This window comes from Amphibalanus amphitrite, unplaced genomic scaffold (genome assembly GCF_019059575.1).
Source record: "Amphibalanus amphitrite isolate SeventyFive unplaced genomic scaffold, NRLGWU_Aamphi_draft 000873F_arrow, whole genome shotgun sequence".
Lineage (NCBI taxonomy): Eukaryota > Metazoa > Arthropoda > Thecostraca > Balanomorpha > Balanidae > Amphibalanus > Amphibalanus amphitrite.
Window position 1 is genome coordinate 1 of NW_024882367.1, and position 15,722 is coordinate 15,722.

Genomic DNA, 15,722 nt, shown 5'->3' on the forward strand with positions numbered 1-15,722 from the left:
TGAAAAGAGATGGCCAGATACTATTATATAGAATCACACTGTAAAAATGACGAAAAACGTCGAGAGAGCAGTGCGTGCAGACCTGACAAGACAGTGGCATATTACTAGGAGCAGGCGAAACAGAGGTCGTTAGTCCAAAAAATGTTAGCACGGATAACGTGGAGACGAACAGTAAATTATGCTGTTGTTCTTGGAACAAACCGTATGCATTTAAAGTAGTTAACAGACAATAAACACAAATACTAATATGTGGTGCTCTTGCACGGAAAGTCGTAGGTTAATTAAGCTAATATAGTTCTCGGCATGGGACGCCTTGCAGTTACAACTTACATAATCAGTTTATATGTTGACAAATTAGGTACTGCCATTGGTATGTTCGTCGGTAGCTAATTTGCTAAAGTGGATAGAGCTAATAAGAAAAATAAGAGGAGTTTATTGTTAATAAAAAGCGAAACGTTTCTTATTTGTTAACATTGATATCAGTGAGGATAGACATTAGACATTGCTCCTTTAAAACATGCACGTGTCTAGCTTTGATGCAAAATCTACTTGCTACAATAAATGTCGGTATAAATAACGGAAAATTACTAGCGCCTAGTACATTTTGTGGGAGAACGATTGTTAGATCTGCCTCCCTGGGTGGCAGATGCATATTCAGTAGACATTATGGTGAAGTGTATGTAGAAGCGTGACCCAAACGCAACGTTTAGTTGCGATGCTGAGACTGTCTAACACTCTAACTGCCGGCACCGTATTCCATATTACTTACCGCTCTCATAGTCGTCGTAGCTGGGTTCCTCGAGCGTCTCGTGGTGGGCGGCTGTCACGCTACATCGACTGGACCGCAGCTCCACGCTGACGGAGGAGCGATAAACTCAGGGAGACGCTCCACACACCGTTACCGCGCTGTTTCCAGCGTTTGCCATTAGGCATAGCATATCAGTCATACTGCCGTTACAGTCTTGAAGTGCTATCCGTTAAGAATAAGTGATAATCCGAGACATTTTAATCGCTCCCTAGAGTAAAATGTGCATACATATTTAAATATTCAACGAAAAGCGCTAAACGGGAGCTCACGGACCCTCCGGTCTCATCGAAGGCGCATTTCCGTTCGCCTGATTGGGTAGACTGTACCGCATCACACAGCAGCGATGCGGCACAGTCTAGCTTTCAGGAATCTTCGCCGGGCGGGTTGTAGCGAATCCACGCTACATTGGGTCGCAGGATAAAGCCTCTCATTTGGGCTGTCACTTACCCGATATGGTTGAGGTCGGCGCCAAGCTTTTGTGATCCGTACTGAGACGTTTTCTCGGAGGAGCTCACGACACCGTCTTCGATAATCTCCTCCTTTTTAGGGGAGCCGCTGCGAGACCGTGACTTGGCTATCTGCGCCTGCGGAAATGGTCAGGGGAGTAAAGTGTATTGCCGTCTCTGAAGTGCTACATACTTTTGTAAGGAGCACGAATAAAACTCTGACGATAAGGTGCGCTATAATAGCATATCAAATTAATATAATAGAACAGTCACTAGGGTTACCCGCGTGCTCCGCAACGCGAAGAATGGTTATTTTTGACCCATGGGTATTGGGTTGGTCTGTGTCGATTTGGTTGGTATCCATTTCGTTCGATTGCTTTTTGACGGCCAAGCATTTTGTAATAAAAAAAGATACATCGCATCGAGGTGCCCGTGTCGTAAAATCATGCGTTCTACTTCAGAATAATTCGAAAACTGACGTGAAGTCTTTTAAGGGCCATCGATGAATTTCGGTAAAAATGACAATGTAATGGTTTGGAACATTTACATTTTTTAAGAATACTGTTGATCATCATGCAAAAATGAAGACTGAACCTTGGACAGAATTGAATGCTCTTTCCAACGGTGCCATTTTTAATTGCCAGAGATATCAGATCATTGAGCAAAACCCGTGTGATTAATGAAGTGGCACAAAATTGACAAACACTATTTTCTCCCGTGATTTGTACCACCTTGATTTGGATCAATTAGCTTTTCACAATTTTCCCATGAGAGGCGGTACATTTCTCTTGCCAACAGGCGTTGTTCCAACTCGCTCCGTTTAACGGTCAACTAAAAATAAAATTAATCCCAAAATCCGTAAAAAACTGCAATTTTTCAATAAAAGTATCCTCATAGGGGCACGTGGCGCGTGCCATCCCCTGCAACGCACACCATTCAATAGCCCGTTCAATGGGGATGTTCGGCTTATTTCCTCACCAGGTGGCAGCACTGCCTTCTTTGGACACAGAAACTGTGGCGGCGAATGCGCCACTATGTTTTGCACTGTGTGGAGTCCGTGCGGTGTCGGTCCGAGGGACTGAATCTCGGTGAATTTGATAGCAATTGATTTGAATTTTGCTCAGATGGGTTGTGCATTTATATTCGGCAAGTGTCACAAACATGGAAAGGCAAGTTTACAAAGGACAGGAGACTTAGAAAGGCTTCAATTGACGTAGCCGAAGAGAGGCGAGAAGCCGAAGATAGACCGACTCCAAACGGTAATTCCATCGATGTAACACGTTTCCCGACATTTTTTTTTATGGCGAGCATAACTAAGCGTTAGGCGGCACGGGCGGACATCGATAGCAGCGCCTCTATCGGTCACTAGGGAAAGCTGGGCTGTAGGCGACGATATACCGGCTGAGTTGTCACACGTTAAATAGGTTTATAGCCATCCGTCTTGTGAAAAAGTTGAACTTTTGCCTTTAATATTTCTACAGGCAATTTTAGAAGTGTCTTCACATGGATTACAAAACCGTTTAGATTATTGTATTCACTTCAAGCTTTCCCTATTGTTCTTGATGATGCGGGAACTATTTCTAATGAGTGTTTCTAGCCTAGTAAAAGAACATACTGTGCAAACGATGAAAAAAGCATAAATGGAAGATTTTAAATGCAATTTTCTCTAACAATTAATGGTAAATTCTCTACATATCAAGGAAAATTTGCTTGCTATTTGATAATTTAAAGTTCTTGGGGCCAGTTGTTTTCTTCTTTTCTTACGTCGCCCCAATGGCCGCGAATACACTTGTGATAACGCCTATCGGAGCATAAAATAATATAACTTAACTCATAGCTTTATCTTGTATTGCCCATATGAAGTAATTTACTTGTTATAAGTTTATGGGCATATCAATGTAGGAAATTGACCTGCCCTTTGAGAAAGGCATTAAAAGATGATACATGCTGCTGAGAATGATTATATAAATTCAATGCATTTTTATAAGATTCATTGCAAGCATTTTAGCAGTGTTCTACTTTGTCTGGTACCAAAGATATTGCATGCAGATAAAGGTTATGATGGAAAAAGACAATATGATCTATTTTGACACCAGCAACCAGGAGGTATATGTAATAGAACACTAAGCTACCTACTATTTATGAATTGTTACAATTATTGATCATCCTACATGGTGTTACAGGTGCCCAGTGCAATCATGCTTCTGGTGCGGAGTTGTCAGGATGGAGTCGGAGGAATCAAGGAAGGCAGAGGACCTGCGTATGAAGGAACCAGCCCTGCGGATGAAGTTCTTAGGTACATACAGAGGGATCCCACTGAAAGACCAGGTAGGAGTTGGTGAACAGCTTGTGCACTGCAGTATATCATCCAGAAGTAACTGATAGCCTTTCTTGCAAAATGTTTTTTTTAACTCATCACCACCCAAAGCTACTCATTATTGATATAATATCTTCATTTCATCAGGTAAAAATTGTTTACTCTAAGTTTTGATTCACACTGAAGTGAACACTTTTTTAGAATATTCACTCAGCTTTTTAGCAACTAAATACGGGCAAGTTGTTTGCTGTTTTTTTTAAATAAATTTTCACCTTCTGGAATATTTGTATAGGTAACTGCAATAAAAGTGCATTTCAAAATTGCAAATACTTTGTGAAAAGTTCATGGGTCTTGATGATGTCACTGTATCCAGTTCATCATATCAGATTTCAACTGTGCTTAAACTGCAATGTTTTGCTAATTGCTTCAGTATATAATGTCCTTTAATCCATGCATGTTAAACATATGTATCTCATTATGACTTGCCAAGATCTTTCCCTACTGTCTTATGCCATTTTTCATTTATTCACAGGTGCGATGCTGCATTGATAAGATCCAGATTCAAGAGCATGGATGCTACCAGGTCCTGTGATCTGAAGTTACCAGTGTCACTGCTGCTACAAATGACATCAGCAACACTTCCTTTGGTGAAAGTTTAGAGGAGCAAACAGTTGGTGCTCTGTGTAGTCAAGCAGTGGAGTTTTGCTACAATCATAAAGTTGATTAAGGTGTCAATTTTTGCTCTGGCTTCTGGGGCTGCATTGCAACCCATGCTAGTGTTCAACATTTCGTGTCCTAGTATCACTGATGCATAGTGTGTTGCATCATACACAAATGAGAGGCAGCAAACTGTCAGGTATTTTCTAGTGATAAAGAACTGCATGCCTTAAGCAATTGTTGAAGGTGACAAGTGGTGAATGGTAGGGCTCAGCCACTCAGTTCCTTCCTTCAAAAGCTATCAATCAGCTCTAGAAGAGTAGTCATAGCAATGCTTCATATGTGAAGGCTACTTGCCTAAACAGAACATTGTGGATTTGTTAAGTACCCCTTTATTACAAGTTTGTGCCCATTACAAGCCAAGCTTAGTTTACTTAGTTTGTTGCAAGTTTTCCAGGCAGCTTTCACACTTGTGTCGCTAAATATTAAACTTTAACTGATATTGTCCATTTCGCATCATATTGTAATCAGTCAGTCGTGTTGGTAGTAGGTACAGTCTGTCTTAAAAGTACCGCGCAAAGTGACGGTGGATCCATCAAGCCTGACCGAGGAAGGCCCTGCTATAATTTGAAAGTCACCGAACCAATGGACCTTGGGAACGGACGAGGATGTCATATAGAGCCACGCAGAAATCGCCGGTGATTCGTTGCCCATCATTACAGAATGAACGCATGCCGGATGAAGGGTTTAGTCAATAGTCTGTACAAACTACAGGGATGTGATTGACTTATCTGACAGTGACGAGCGCTACAGGTCAACTTAAGACCGTAGGTATGCGTTCTTGTCATGTAATGTGTGCTGTAAATCGATTGTTTCATGCGTGTGAATATATGTCTGAATGTAATAAGGTTTTTAATTTCAACTGTGTAAGTTAAATTATGTGATAACATCGTATCATTCGTACTCCGTAGCTTTTGGTGACCACTCGACCGGCTCCCTTTCCTTCCGCTCTATGACGATGTAGTAGTTTGCCTTCCACACGCGTCATTGTCTTCCTAATATCGAAATCAACTGTAGCTACTCATTTTAGCAAAATGATGAACCTGAAAAAGACATGAAACGCAGTTCCCGTTCGGGGCGCGTCGGCCGCCGTCGCCGCCCGCAGTGTTATCCCCGGCCCGGCCGGCGCCCGGCCGGCGCGCTGTGTCCAAAGCATACGGTGCTGCCACCTGGCGAGACTTTTCGGAACTCTTAGCGCGAACATCCCCATTCTGTACACGATGCTGTTTTCCCCGTGCCGGTCGAAACCCTGGTCACCAAGATATTGCACGGGAACTGGACCCGTGTCGGCCAAAATTAGCCGTTTTCGCCCGATTTCGCACGCCGATTTATACATGTAAAGTCTATGACGCGAATTTGCACTTTTTGAGCACGCGCCACGCGCTCCCTATCAATCCGACCGAGCTGAGACCCCTCAAAGGCACGTCGCGCATCCTTGATCTATAAGTTGTGCAAATTTCACCGGGCTAGGTGCAACGGTCTGGCCTGTAGTCCACGCAAAGCACCACCAAGTCGGGACCTCGGTAACGGACAGACGCACCCTCCTCAAATAGTAATATAGATGAGAGTCAGCATCTATATGAAGACGGAAAAAGGTTGGATAAAATGGATCGATGTTTCACCGTCCTTTTTATCGTTTCAGTTACATCCCCTAGCTGAGGCACCAGACGTTTCCTACCTCCTCCTCCTCCTCTTTTTCTATCGCCGTCAGCGACTCGGCGTCCGCCAGATTATCCACCGCGATGGCCAGGAAGACGTTCAACAGAATGTCTGATCAGCCCATTGTCAAGGAAACTAGATAAGAACATCCGCTTGATAAAAATGGGCCACATTGATTAATGATGGTTTGTCATATTCTTTACCTAATTTTATTTAATTAAGTTAGCGTTCAGCATTGAGAAACACTTCAAAAGTGATTAATTGCCATCGGCACGCAGTGCAAGGATACAGTTTCCGCAGATGAAGAGGATGATGAAGTAGACGCAGGCCAGCGCGCCGAATCCTCCGACCCCGCCGTACGCCTGGATGCCGTGGTACATGACCATGTTCCAGTCCTCACCGGTGAGAATCTGACGACACACGCGTCCAACACAGGCTGAAAGCCACACATTCTCAACGGCACTGGACGATAATTTGTAGAGGATTTGCTGATGAATTGGACATTTATGAAGCAACAAGTGATTATTCATTCAAAGACAAGTCATCTTTTTCATATGCAACTTTCAATAGCATTGCTGCACAACCGGAAGTGATGTTAACTGTTTAATTCTTTGTCTGTTTTCACAGTATGTTTATTATTTTAAAGTATAACTTTACCACAGCCATAGCTTACAAAATCTACCAGCTAGCAAATGAGCTCTGACAGAACTAAATAACACCAGCCAACCGTTTCCAGTTATAACTTTACTGAGGCTGAACGGCAGTTGGCGATTATTCTGATAAAGCTGAGGCAAAATAATGTCATGCAACGGCACGGCGTGTTAGGATGGCTATATACATGCGCACACTTCACACCACTGAACATCAAACACGAGCTCGACATAATAACAGAGATGCGACATCTATCTGAGAGACAGACCCCTCTTGTTGTCAGCGCATTGATCAGGCTTTTACACCTGACAATAGGCATCAATATGCGGTCAAATCACGACGGATTCTTACGTTATTGGTCGACAAGAAAGTGGATGAAAAGCGCCTCAAAGGAGCGCTTTTCTCATAATATTCAGCATGAGAAGCATTATTCTAATGAACTTTGGAACTCAGAATGGCTGCGTCATTTTCTTCAAGAGACGGCCATCCTGGCGGGAGATCCCATAAACGAGATCCATGCTAAACTGTTAGTGAGACAAATACGTTTATAAGAACCCTGCTTGATTTGACCGCAAACGACGCCTCTGAACACAGCAAACATCGGTCTATTCGTCCAGCACAGCTCTACGTCCGGCAGACGCCGCTAACTGGGACAGTGGGAGAGAATCGAGGCGCGCCAAGGTGGGAGGGGGCAGAGGGAGGGAGAAGCGCTGCTCATGCTCCGGTCGTTAGTGAGAGTGGCAGAGTGACACCTATGAGGGACGGGAGGACGACAGAGAGAGAGAGAGCGGACCGGTCACCACTGACTCTACCCCGGGAACGGCCGCCGTCCGGGGCACGGGCACCGCCGCTGGCTTACGGCCTATCGCCACCGAATAGAAGCCACTCCCCAGGTCGGTTCGTTGAAGAACGTTGCAACTTTTGCTTTTAAGTACCAAATTTAGAGAGTGAAACATCGATGATCTTAGTATACATACAACTAAATCAGAGCATGTCGCACGTCCGTTTTTGCCAAATACTACAATATCGCGATACCTGGAAATGCTTGAAAATTTTAAGATTATTTGATTGATTGAATACATTTTGGAAGAAGAAATAAGATTATGCATCTTGAGGAAGCTAAATGAAAGTAAACACTAATTTTATTAACAAATATTATATCAATAAATAGAAGCCTTTTACTTAAAAAGCCAAAATATAAAATATGATTTTAGATGCTGTTATTGTTAAGAAACATAAAATAATATGCCATAAAACATTCTAGGCCAAAGACGAAATAAAAAACTTCAGATAAATCAGACCACCGCCTCAAAGCTCGCCCACCGCACACAACCCAACCGCACACCCCGCCAGAGCGGGACCCGTGCCCCAAGGAGCGGTCACCGTCCCGGGTCTACGTAGCGCTCTAGCACACATCTTTACCTGGAATACTGTCAACAAACTCTGTACAAATGTATCGAAGTTGCTGCGCGGTTTGGCGTCCGTCGAGTCAAAATTAAACTTGCCTCCGAAAACCTGCATCCCAAGGAGAGCAAAGATGACGATAAAGAGGAAGAGGAGCAACAGCAGAGAGGCGATGGACTGGATGGAGTTGAGGAGGGATGCGACCAGGTTGGAGAGGGAGCGCCAGTATCTGAAACATGGGACAGAGACACACAATCAGCGGGCGGCGCACCGGCCGGCGGCGCGCCGTCCCGTCCCACCCACTCGGCCCGGCCCGACTTTACAGGGTTAGTCATCGCGCAGAGGCCAGGATCGGACACGCCAGGAGTTGCAGTCAGAGCGAACAGACATTGGCCATTGAATTCGAACTCGAACTAGAGGACTTATAGAACGCATTACGTCTGAGATTGAATCCAGCCCAGCAAACAATGTCTGTTCTTCTCTCACAGCTTTCTCAACATAACACGCAGCGGAAACAGCATAAGCTAGTCATTCGTCCTCATGCAAACTGTCTGGGTAAAGGAGATTTCCACGCCTGATCCGAACCAGCGAGGATTCGGATATTTCAGTATACACACTCCTTCACAGTCACTACGGATAAAAACATGCTATCGAAAGTGAGCTCTGGGAAATGGCGGCCGGTATCCACGCGGCTGAACCGGCGTGTTTCTCGGTTTAATTATAAACAGGACTCAGAGAGCGTGAAAAACAGGATCTCGGATGGATGATTGATCGGGAATCACAACCAGTCAGGGCCACGGATGACGGAAACTAACGAAACGCCGAACAGTGCGGGATGGCTGATGCGAACGAGCTGAGGAACAGGCAATTTTCAGTCCGAAGACACCAGCCATTGGAAAAAAGAGGCAGAATGAGAGAAGAGAAATAGAAAGATGAAAAGAAAAGATCGCGAGAAAACAGCGCAGGTGACGCAGTCGCAGCGCCCGTCAGCTGTACAGAGATCCACGGCACCGCAGGAGGCCGGTACGGCGGCAGGACCGGCCGGGGCGGCGGCGGGCTGCGGTCCGTCCGGCCGGCAGGCGGGGGTAGGGCACTGGCACTGACCCCGTCCGCACCTCACACAGCAGACCGCCGCCGACCGCCGGCCGCCGGTCCGGCCACCGACCAAATATGTACGCAGAAACGCAATGCAAACCGGTGTGTGAATGCATAACCGGAAAGAAAAGGTGAGCCTGTACCTGGAATACTGTCAAAATGGACTGCCAAAACGAGTTGAAGTTACTTCTGAGGCCCTGCAGTCGGCCGCCAAAGATCTGCATCCCGAGCAGTGAGAAGATGAAGATGAACAGGAACAAGAGGAAGAGGAGCGAGACGATTGACTGGATCGAGTTGACCAGGGCTCGGATGAGGTTGCCCATGTTTCTCCAATATCTGGAAAAGAAGAGCTCAAAAATAAATGGGCCCTCCTACGTACAGACACACGAAGAGAGGGGTATTGGCCAGATTTTCAGCAGACGGGGTGGACAAAATAAGACACCAACAGAAACCGGCCTGGATCAAATAGCGGGAAATAAAATGGAGCATTGCATGGCAGGGTACACTAACATGCATTTTAATAATTAAACACTTATATTCCTACAAACACAGGCTACATCAGCAATCACTATACTATTCTAAATCTATGCAACTAATAGCACTAAACATCAATGATTATTTCAAGCACAAATCTAGGGCGACATATCATATTTGATAGAAAATGACACATTTCATAGCAGAACACGATGAAATAGTTAACAAAATATGTTGTGGGTACGGCTCCAGTGACAAATTGGATACGACAAGTTGAAACGCATAGCAGGGGGACACTTCCTACTCGTTGCTACTTCATTCATTACAGTAGTAATTGCTAAACAATAAAAACGAGGCCATGCCCTGGCACTTCCGTGTACAGGTTCAAATAAAGGGCGCGCTTACAATTATTGATCTAGCATCGAAGCATGTGCTTTGCAATGACGATCCGAAACGCCCAGTTTTATTTTCAATGTGTTTCGAATGACGCGATCTATTTTACACTATTGTCGTTGAAATTGAACATAAGTGAGCTTTACTCATAATAAACCAATGCGCTACAGCCGCCCACCCTGACATGGTAGAGTCTCGTCGAACGGTACCTGGCTACTGACCTGGTGACTTTGAACACCCGAAGGAGCCGGACGCAACGGAGGACGGAGACACCGAGAGGTGGCATAACGCCCGTCTTGGTCAGCACCACCTCCACGATACTGCTGATGACCACGAAACAGTCGAACCGGTTGAACAGCGACACAAAATAATTCTGCGAACAGACAGCAAACCACCGCCTCCCTCAGTGTCAGCAAAAAAAAAAAAACAACAACAACAAAAACAGCATGGTAGTCTACATTTTTGCCTTGTTAAAAAATGAAGTACTTTCGTCAATGCAAAAGCTAGTCTAAGCTGTTTCCACAATCTATCTTTCGGTATTTTGTAATAAAATCAAACACGCTTAGTTGCGTTTGCTTTGTACATAACACTGGACAAAATTAGAGTTAATGTAGTGTTTTACTGAAAATAAATGCCAATAACTCACCTGGAACCCAAGTGCATACATTTTGATAATCATCTCTATGGTGAACAGGACGATGAAAAACAAGTTTGTGACTTCTGAAACAGAGCATAATTCATCATGTGAATAAGTGCAGCACAGGTATGTCATGTGAATTGCAAATTTCTAATTACGTGCAAACTGCCAATACACACATATATTTAATACGAACTTTAAAAATGGAAACAATTTCTTGCAGTTCTCAAATTTGGTTGCAGCTTCGTGGCGTCAATTACAAAATAGGGAAACGGACTGCAAAAGGACACATTTGAAAACGTAATAATTGAGATGGGTATTTAAGCACGTCCTTTTCGCTTTAACAGCAAATGCTGGTGTTGGATACTTATGAAGAAAGGAAATGTGGTCAGAAAAAGTGAAACTAGACTAATAAACCCACAGCGATGGGGTCTCACTTTTATGAAAAACGCTTGCGATACATTACGAAGAGTTCAAAGATTTCCCTTTTTAAATGCTTTCTTTGAATATTGTTCATCAAACAAGGTTGTTTCACTTCTGACGATTAACGTTACCTGAGCGGCCCTAATGACCAGATGACATTTCTTAGGCCGGCTGTGTGGCCGTGGCCTTTCAGTTAGCTCACTGGTGTAATCTAATATGGCCGGCCGGACGTGACCGCCGCGGCCCGGCTCACCGACGCGCCCCGGCTGACCTTTGGGGGTCTCGACAGCCGCCGACAGCCACCGGGGTGGCCGCACAGCCCCCAACTGAACGGCGACGGTAAAACAGCGCGCTGTAGGCCGGCAGCCTGAAAAAGCGCTAGAAATTCCCCCAAACTGCCTGTCCGCAATATGAACAAAATAGGTATCATTTAATCCCAAATTGATCGAAGAATACGATTCCGATGCTAGTTTTGCCCTAAGGTCAAAATTGAGGTCGTCAGTTGTCACCAAACACAAAACAATTTAGACTCTCTATAGGCCACCACATTTACCGATTTTAATGATGAACTTTAGTGGTAATTTATTAGTTGACCAATCGTCGTTTTGAACGAAATTTCCTGTCAGACTAGTTCAGGGCACTGTTGTTCACTGTGCCAACATCATTCTGACATATTGCATCGCTTTTCTGCAAGATAAGCTAGCTGTTTGCAAGCAGCTGCAAGACGTAATTTAAAATCATATCCAATTTTTTAATTAGACTTTTATAAAAACGTTATTTCGAGCGGCTAAAAATGAACATTTCATACTAGCCTCTGATTACTCATCTTTTGTTCCATATAGGTGCTTTGCTGCTTTTCCCTGCTACTTTTCGAGATATGCGCCAGTAAACCACATGATGTAGGGGCAATTGTCACCTCGCCGCTCTACTGAAGGACGGCGCTCTTTAAAACGCTGGAAGTTGTGAAAAACAAACGCTTATAATCTAAATGAAATATATGTCCCTGAGCTCAGAATTGATCAACGCACACCATGCTGTCAACATTTCTGGGCCAAACTAAAAAATTCAGTCATTATTAACCCCTAAACACAAGTCAGTGATAATCAACAACAACTTGCTCTTTAGCTAGACTTTTTGAGAAATGTTATTTCGAGCCGTTAAAAATGGCCATGCCATACAAACCACCAATCATCTTTCTGTCATGCCCTACTCGCAATTTTTGCTAATGCCTGCTACTCTTCGAGGTCACGTGACCTCACCATTAAAAGTGAATGGGGAAATAAGGAAACTGTTGTTTTTGCGCATGGAATGATTTCAAACTATCTCAAGCACACGGAATCGTGATTTCGTGCACTCCTTGCAAGATCCGATGCTTTACTTTTGCATTTTTGACCTTCCGTGACGTCATTTATGACGTCACACCGGTCATAGGAGTTTCTCGTCAATAACTCATGATAAAATTGAGCCAGCGACTCGGGAAAGCCACCAATGGACTCGGGAAGACCTCCCGAATCGAATGATATGCGATACGACCTCCTTCGATTAAGTTCGTGGCCTGATGGGCTCTGAACTGACCTTGACTCGAGGTCAATACCTTAAGTTGGCCTCACCCGAACAAAAAGTATACCATTCGACGCGCCTGAGCCAGGCGAACACGATGGTGCCAAAATCGCTGCTCTGCGGCCATTTTTTGCGAAATTATTTGCCAAAAACCAAACCCTACCTTGGGCTTTTTGACTTCACCTCAGAGGTTACCGGTTGACCTGGGACCTTAAAATCGGGTATCAATCGTTCCGCCTTGAAACGGCGCACACGCTTGTTTTTTCCGCGAGGCTCTAGCTCCATTAGGGGCGAAACGGCAAAAAGGGGTCGTACCAACCCTCCCCCCTCGGCCGGCCGAGGGGGTGGGGGGTCCGACAATAGGTCCAGCGAGGGTTAAGCAGCCCCACTTCGTTTTTAGCATGTTTGCTTGTCACTGAGATCAACAACTCAATCACAAATAATTTCTAGCACTTTTCCGGACCCCCGGCCCAGTGTGAGCGGTCCGGGAGTGCTCGACGGGGCCGCAGGGCCACGTGCCATTTAACTTCTCAGGAAGATACAGATGTATATAGATGTATATCCATATCTTACGCAGCTATGCAACATTTTTCTTTTCTTTTTGAAGGTCCTATCGAAGGAAACTCTCGCATCACAGTCGAGTAGAGAAAAGTCTTCAGGCACTCATCATTGATGAACATAGCAGTGTCACGATAAAAAACATTCATGATCCCTGTCATGCCGTAAATATATAGACCCAGCACTTCCAAGCATCACTGCCGATTAATGGGCTTACCCTGGAAATGGTCGAGCCAGGGCGGCTGATGGTAGTGCTCAGTGGCCAGCACTCCTGTGTTGAGGAACACGAGGATGATGATGAGCCAGTAGAAGGCCTGCGACTTGACCGCCCACCGGCAGCCACGCTTCATCCTCCGGTTACACCTGGCACGAGCGGACACGGGGTCACACGACAGCTGCATGCAGTATAGAGACATTGGAAAAATGCTGGAATTCAGTGGGAGGATGTTAGACAACTGACGGAATAATCTGAATATTGAACACAATAACGGTCATGGTTATGTGACTACTTTTAAACAATGAAAAACTAATGAAGTTCACAAGTATGGTGTACCTGTTAATATTTACCTTCTTTGTTATTCTCTATCAACGTTTCTCTAGAAAAGACGGTCTATACCTACGTACAGGTCTCGCGAGATTAAGCGGTAGGTTTTGCACTTTTACATTTCCGGTTATATCTCAGAAACTAATCGATCTACGATGAAGCCATTTTACACGATCATGGCCGGCTTGTTACCCAACAAGTCGATCGCATCTTCAACACTTAAAAGCTTAAGACGACGAAGATATAGCCTGAAGTACACTAAATTTTCTAGGTGCAAAACCTACCGCTAAAACCCGCGAGCCCTGTACATTGCACAAATGTAACATGTTATGCGTCATCAATTTCTCTTTTCTCAAAAAGCTGACGAAGTGATCGAAATGCTCATCGGGCAACCGAATAAATAACAAAGTCACCAAAAAGAGCTAATGCTGAAATATTAATGTGGTTCGGTGCTTCTATAGGATATATATCTTTTCATCTAGCAGTCTGGAACCGTTTACCCTTTTTGGAAATAAGACTTGTTTTGGAAGGTAAATAATCGAACGTTAAGAGTATTATGGCTATGATTTCCTCCGTTCAGTTATAAATGACATCACTCCGGAAAACATTGATAGCGACAGACAGAGTATTGAGCCTCAAATTTATCTGCATGGAAAATTCACACAACCAAAATTTTTCAACTTGGAGAGAAGCTGCTAAAGCTTTTACAAACGAACGCAGGTACATAGATGAGGTCACACCAGAGGATTTTACAAAACGGCACTTCATAAGGTAAAACTCGTGACAAACAAATAGACAAAATGTACCGATAGGAACACAACTTCATGGAGTAAAGATGGAGTTGTGAAGCTGGGGATAGCACGATAGCGTTAGAACCTCTCATTGCGGTAGAAGTTACACTCATACTCTGAGAAGGTTGAAGAAGCATTGTCATCATTGAAGTGAGGGACGCACATACTTCAAAGCGAGGTGGAAAAGAAGTAAACTGGTATCATAGCCTGCGTATCTCACCAGGAGAACAGATGAAGCGGATACCTGAGACGAACGCACCATGTGAGCTCAATACTATTCGTTAACTAATTAGCCAAGATTAGATCCAACGGTCAGGCATATTGTTGTAGAAATGGCTGTCACTTTCAGCCACATGGCTGTCATAGCTGAAATGCATGTTGCCATGCATTTGGCACTCTAACCCGACTGCAGTCTTACTATTGGGACAGTGTACATATTTTTTTTTTGCACTCATAACTTGTGCTATAAGTGATAAGTAAAAGCAACGTTTACAAATAAAGTCTTTATAGATACTACAAGAAGTTGCATAAATTTAAGACTATGCCAGGATTGAATTTGGAAATTTAGCCGCGATTTTGAATTTTGTAACATTACGGCTCTAATGTGCTGACTTTCCTGACATACTGACTTTTCGAGCGCCTTCCTTTGCTGTTCCCAGCAGGAGACATGCGGCATGTCAGGTGCATCTGTGTCCTCTATTTGCTGGTGGTCCTCCTCCAGGGCATCATCTGATGGCGGAACAAACACGCAGAAAATGTCACACATTTCGTCTCAGCGTTAGGACCAGTAGGATACACGGGGGAGACGTCATACGACAGCCTAAATAGTCAAATTGCGGGCATAATACTAATTCATAGAGTGATTAGACCGTTCCCTTATGGTAATTTCATGAATGTAGTGCAAAGCTGGTGCGCCTTCAGAAAATTACATAGTCGCAATACCAGCGTAACGAACCAAAATTCGACTCCAACGAAAAACCCGCAAACCTCGCAGAACTCGCAGACCTCGCAGCGAGGAAAATCGAAAGTTGACTCAAAATAAGCTTTTGAAATGCGATGCAAGGTGGCTCGTAATCTAAAACAATGCAGACTCGCTTGTTACATGGTGGTGTGGGTCGCTCAGCTTAGATGGCATTCTTTGATTTTGAAGAAACACGAAAACCCAAAATTCGCAACTCGCATGCGAGGTCCAGTGTGGGCGGCCTTAACTGTTTTATACTCTTAAATGGTCAACGATTAATAACA

At 44.3% G+C, this 15,722-nt stretch overlaps 1 protein-coding gene and 1 long non-coding RNA gene across 2 annotated transcripts in view; one reads left to right on the forward strand and one right to left on the reverse strand.

Annotated features, from left to right (window-relative positions):
• Nucleotides 1-697: 697 nt before the first annotated feature.
• Nucleotides 698-15,722, reverse strand: part of LOC122367487 (muscle calcium channel subunit alpha-1-like) — a 56,078-nt gene continuing 41,053 nt past the window's right edge. Inside the window, exons 9-17 of the mRNA XM_043340596.1 lie at nucleotides 15,107-15,206; nucleotides 13,360-13,505; nucleotides 10,611-10,684; nucleotides 10,186-10,337; nucleotides 8,021-8,231; nucleotides 6,237-6,357; nucleotides 5,967-6,058; nucleotides 1,256-1,392; nucleotides 698-855 (exon numbers count right to left, since the gene is read on the reverse strand). Coding sequence (XP_043196531.1) covers nucleotides 762-855; nucleotides 1,256-1,392; nucleotides 5,967-6,058; nucleotides 6,237-6,357; nucleotides 8,021-8,231; nucleotides 10,186-10,337; nucleotides 10,611-10,684; nucleotides 13,360-13,505; nucleotides 15,107-15,206 — 1,127 coding nt within the window. The 3' untranslated portion in view covers nucleotides 698-761. The remainder of the gene's footprint in view (nucleotides 856-1,255; nucleotides 1,393-5,966; nucleotides 6,059-6,236; nucleotides 6,358-8,020; nucleotides 8,232-10,185; nucleotides 10,338-10,610; nucleotides 10,685-13,359; nucleotides 13,506-15,106; nucleotides 15,207-15,722) is intronic.
• On the forward strand, nucleotides 2,236-5,132 carry LOC122367494. Its single transcript, XR_006254069.1, has 3 exons — nucleotides 2,236-2,513; nucleotides 3,438-3,582; nucleotides 4,104-5,132. It is a non-coding gene; the product is annotated as an uncharacterized LOC122367494 (long non-coding RNA).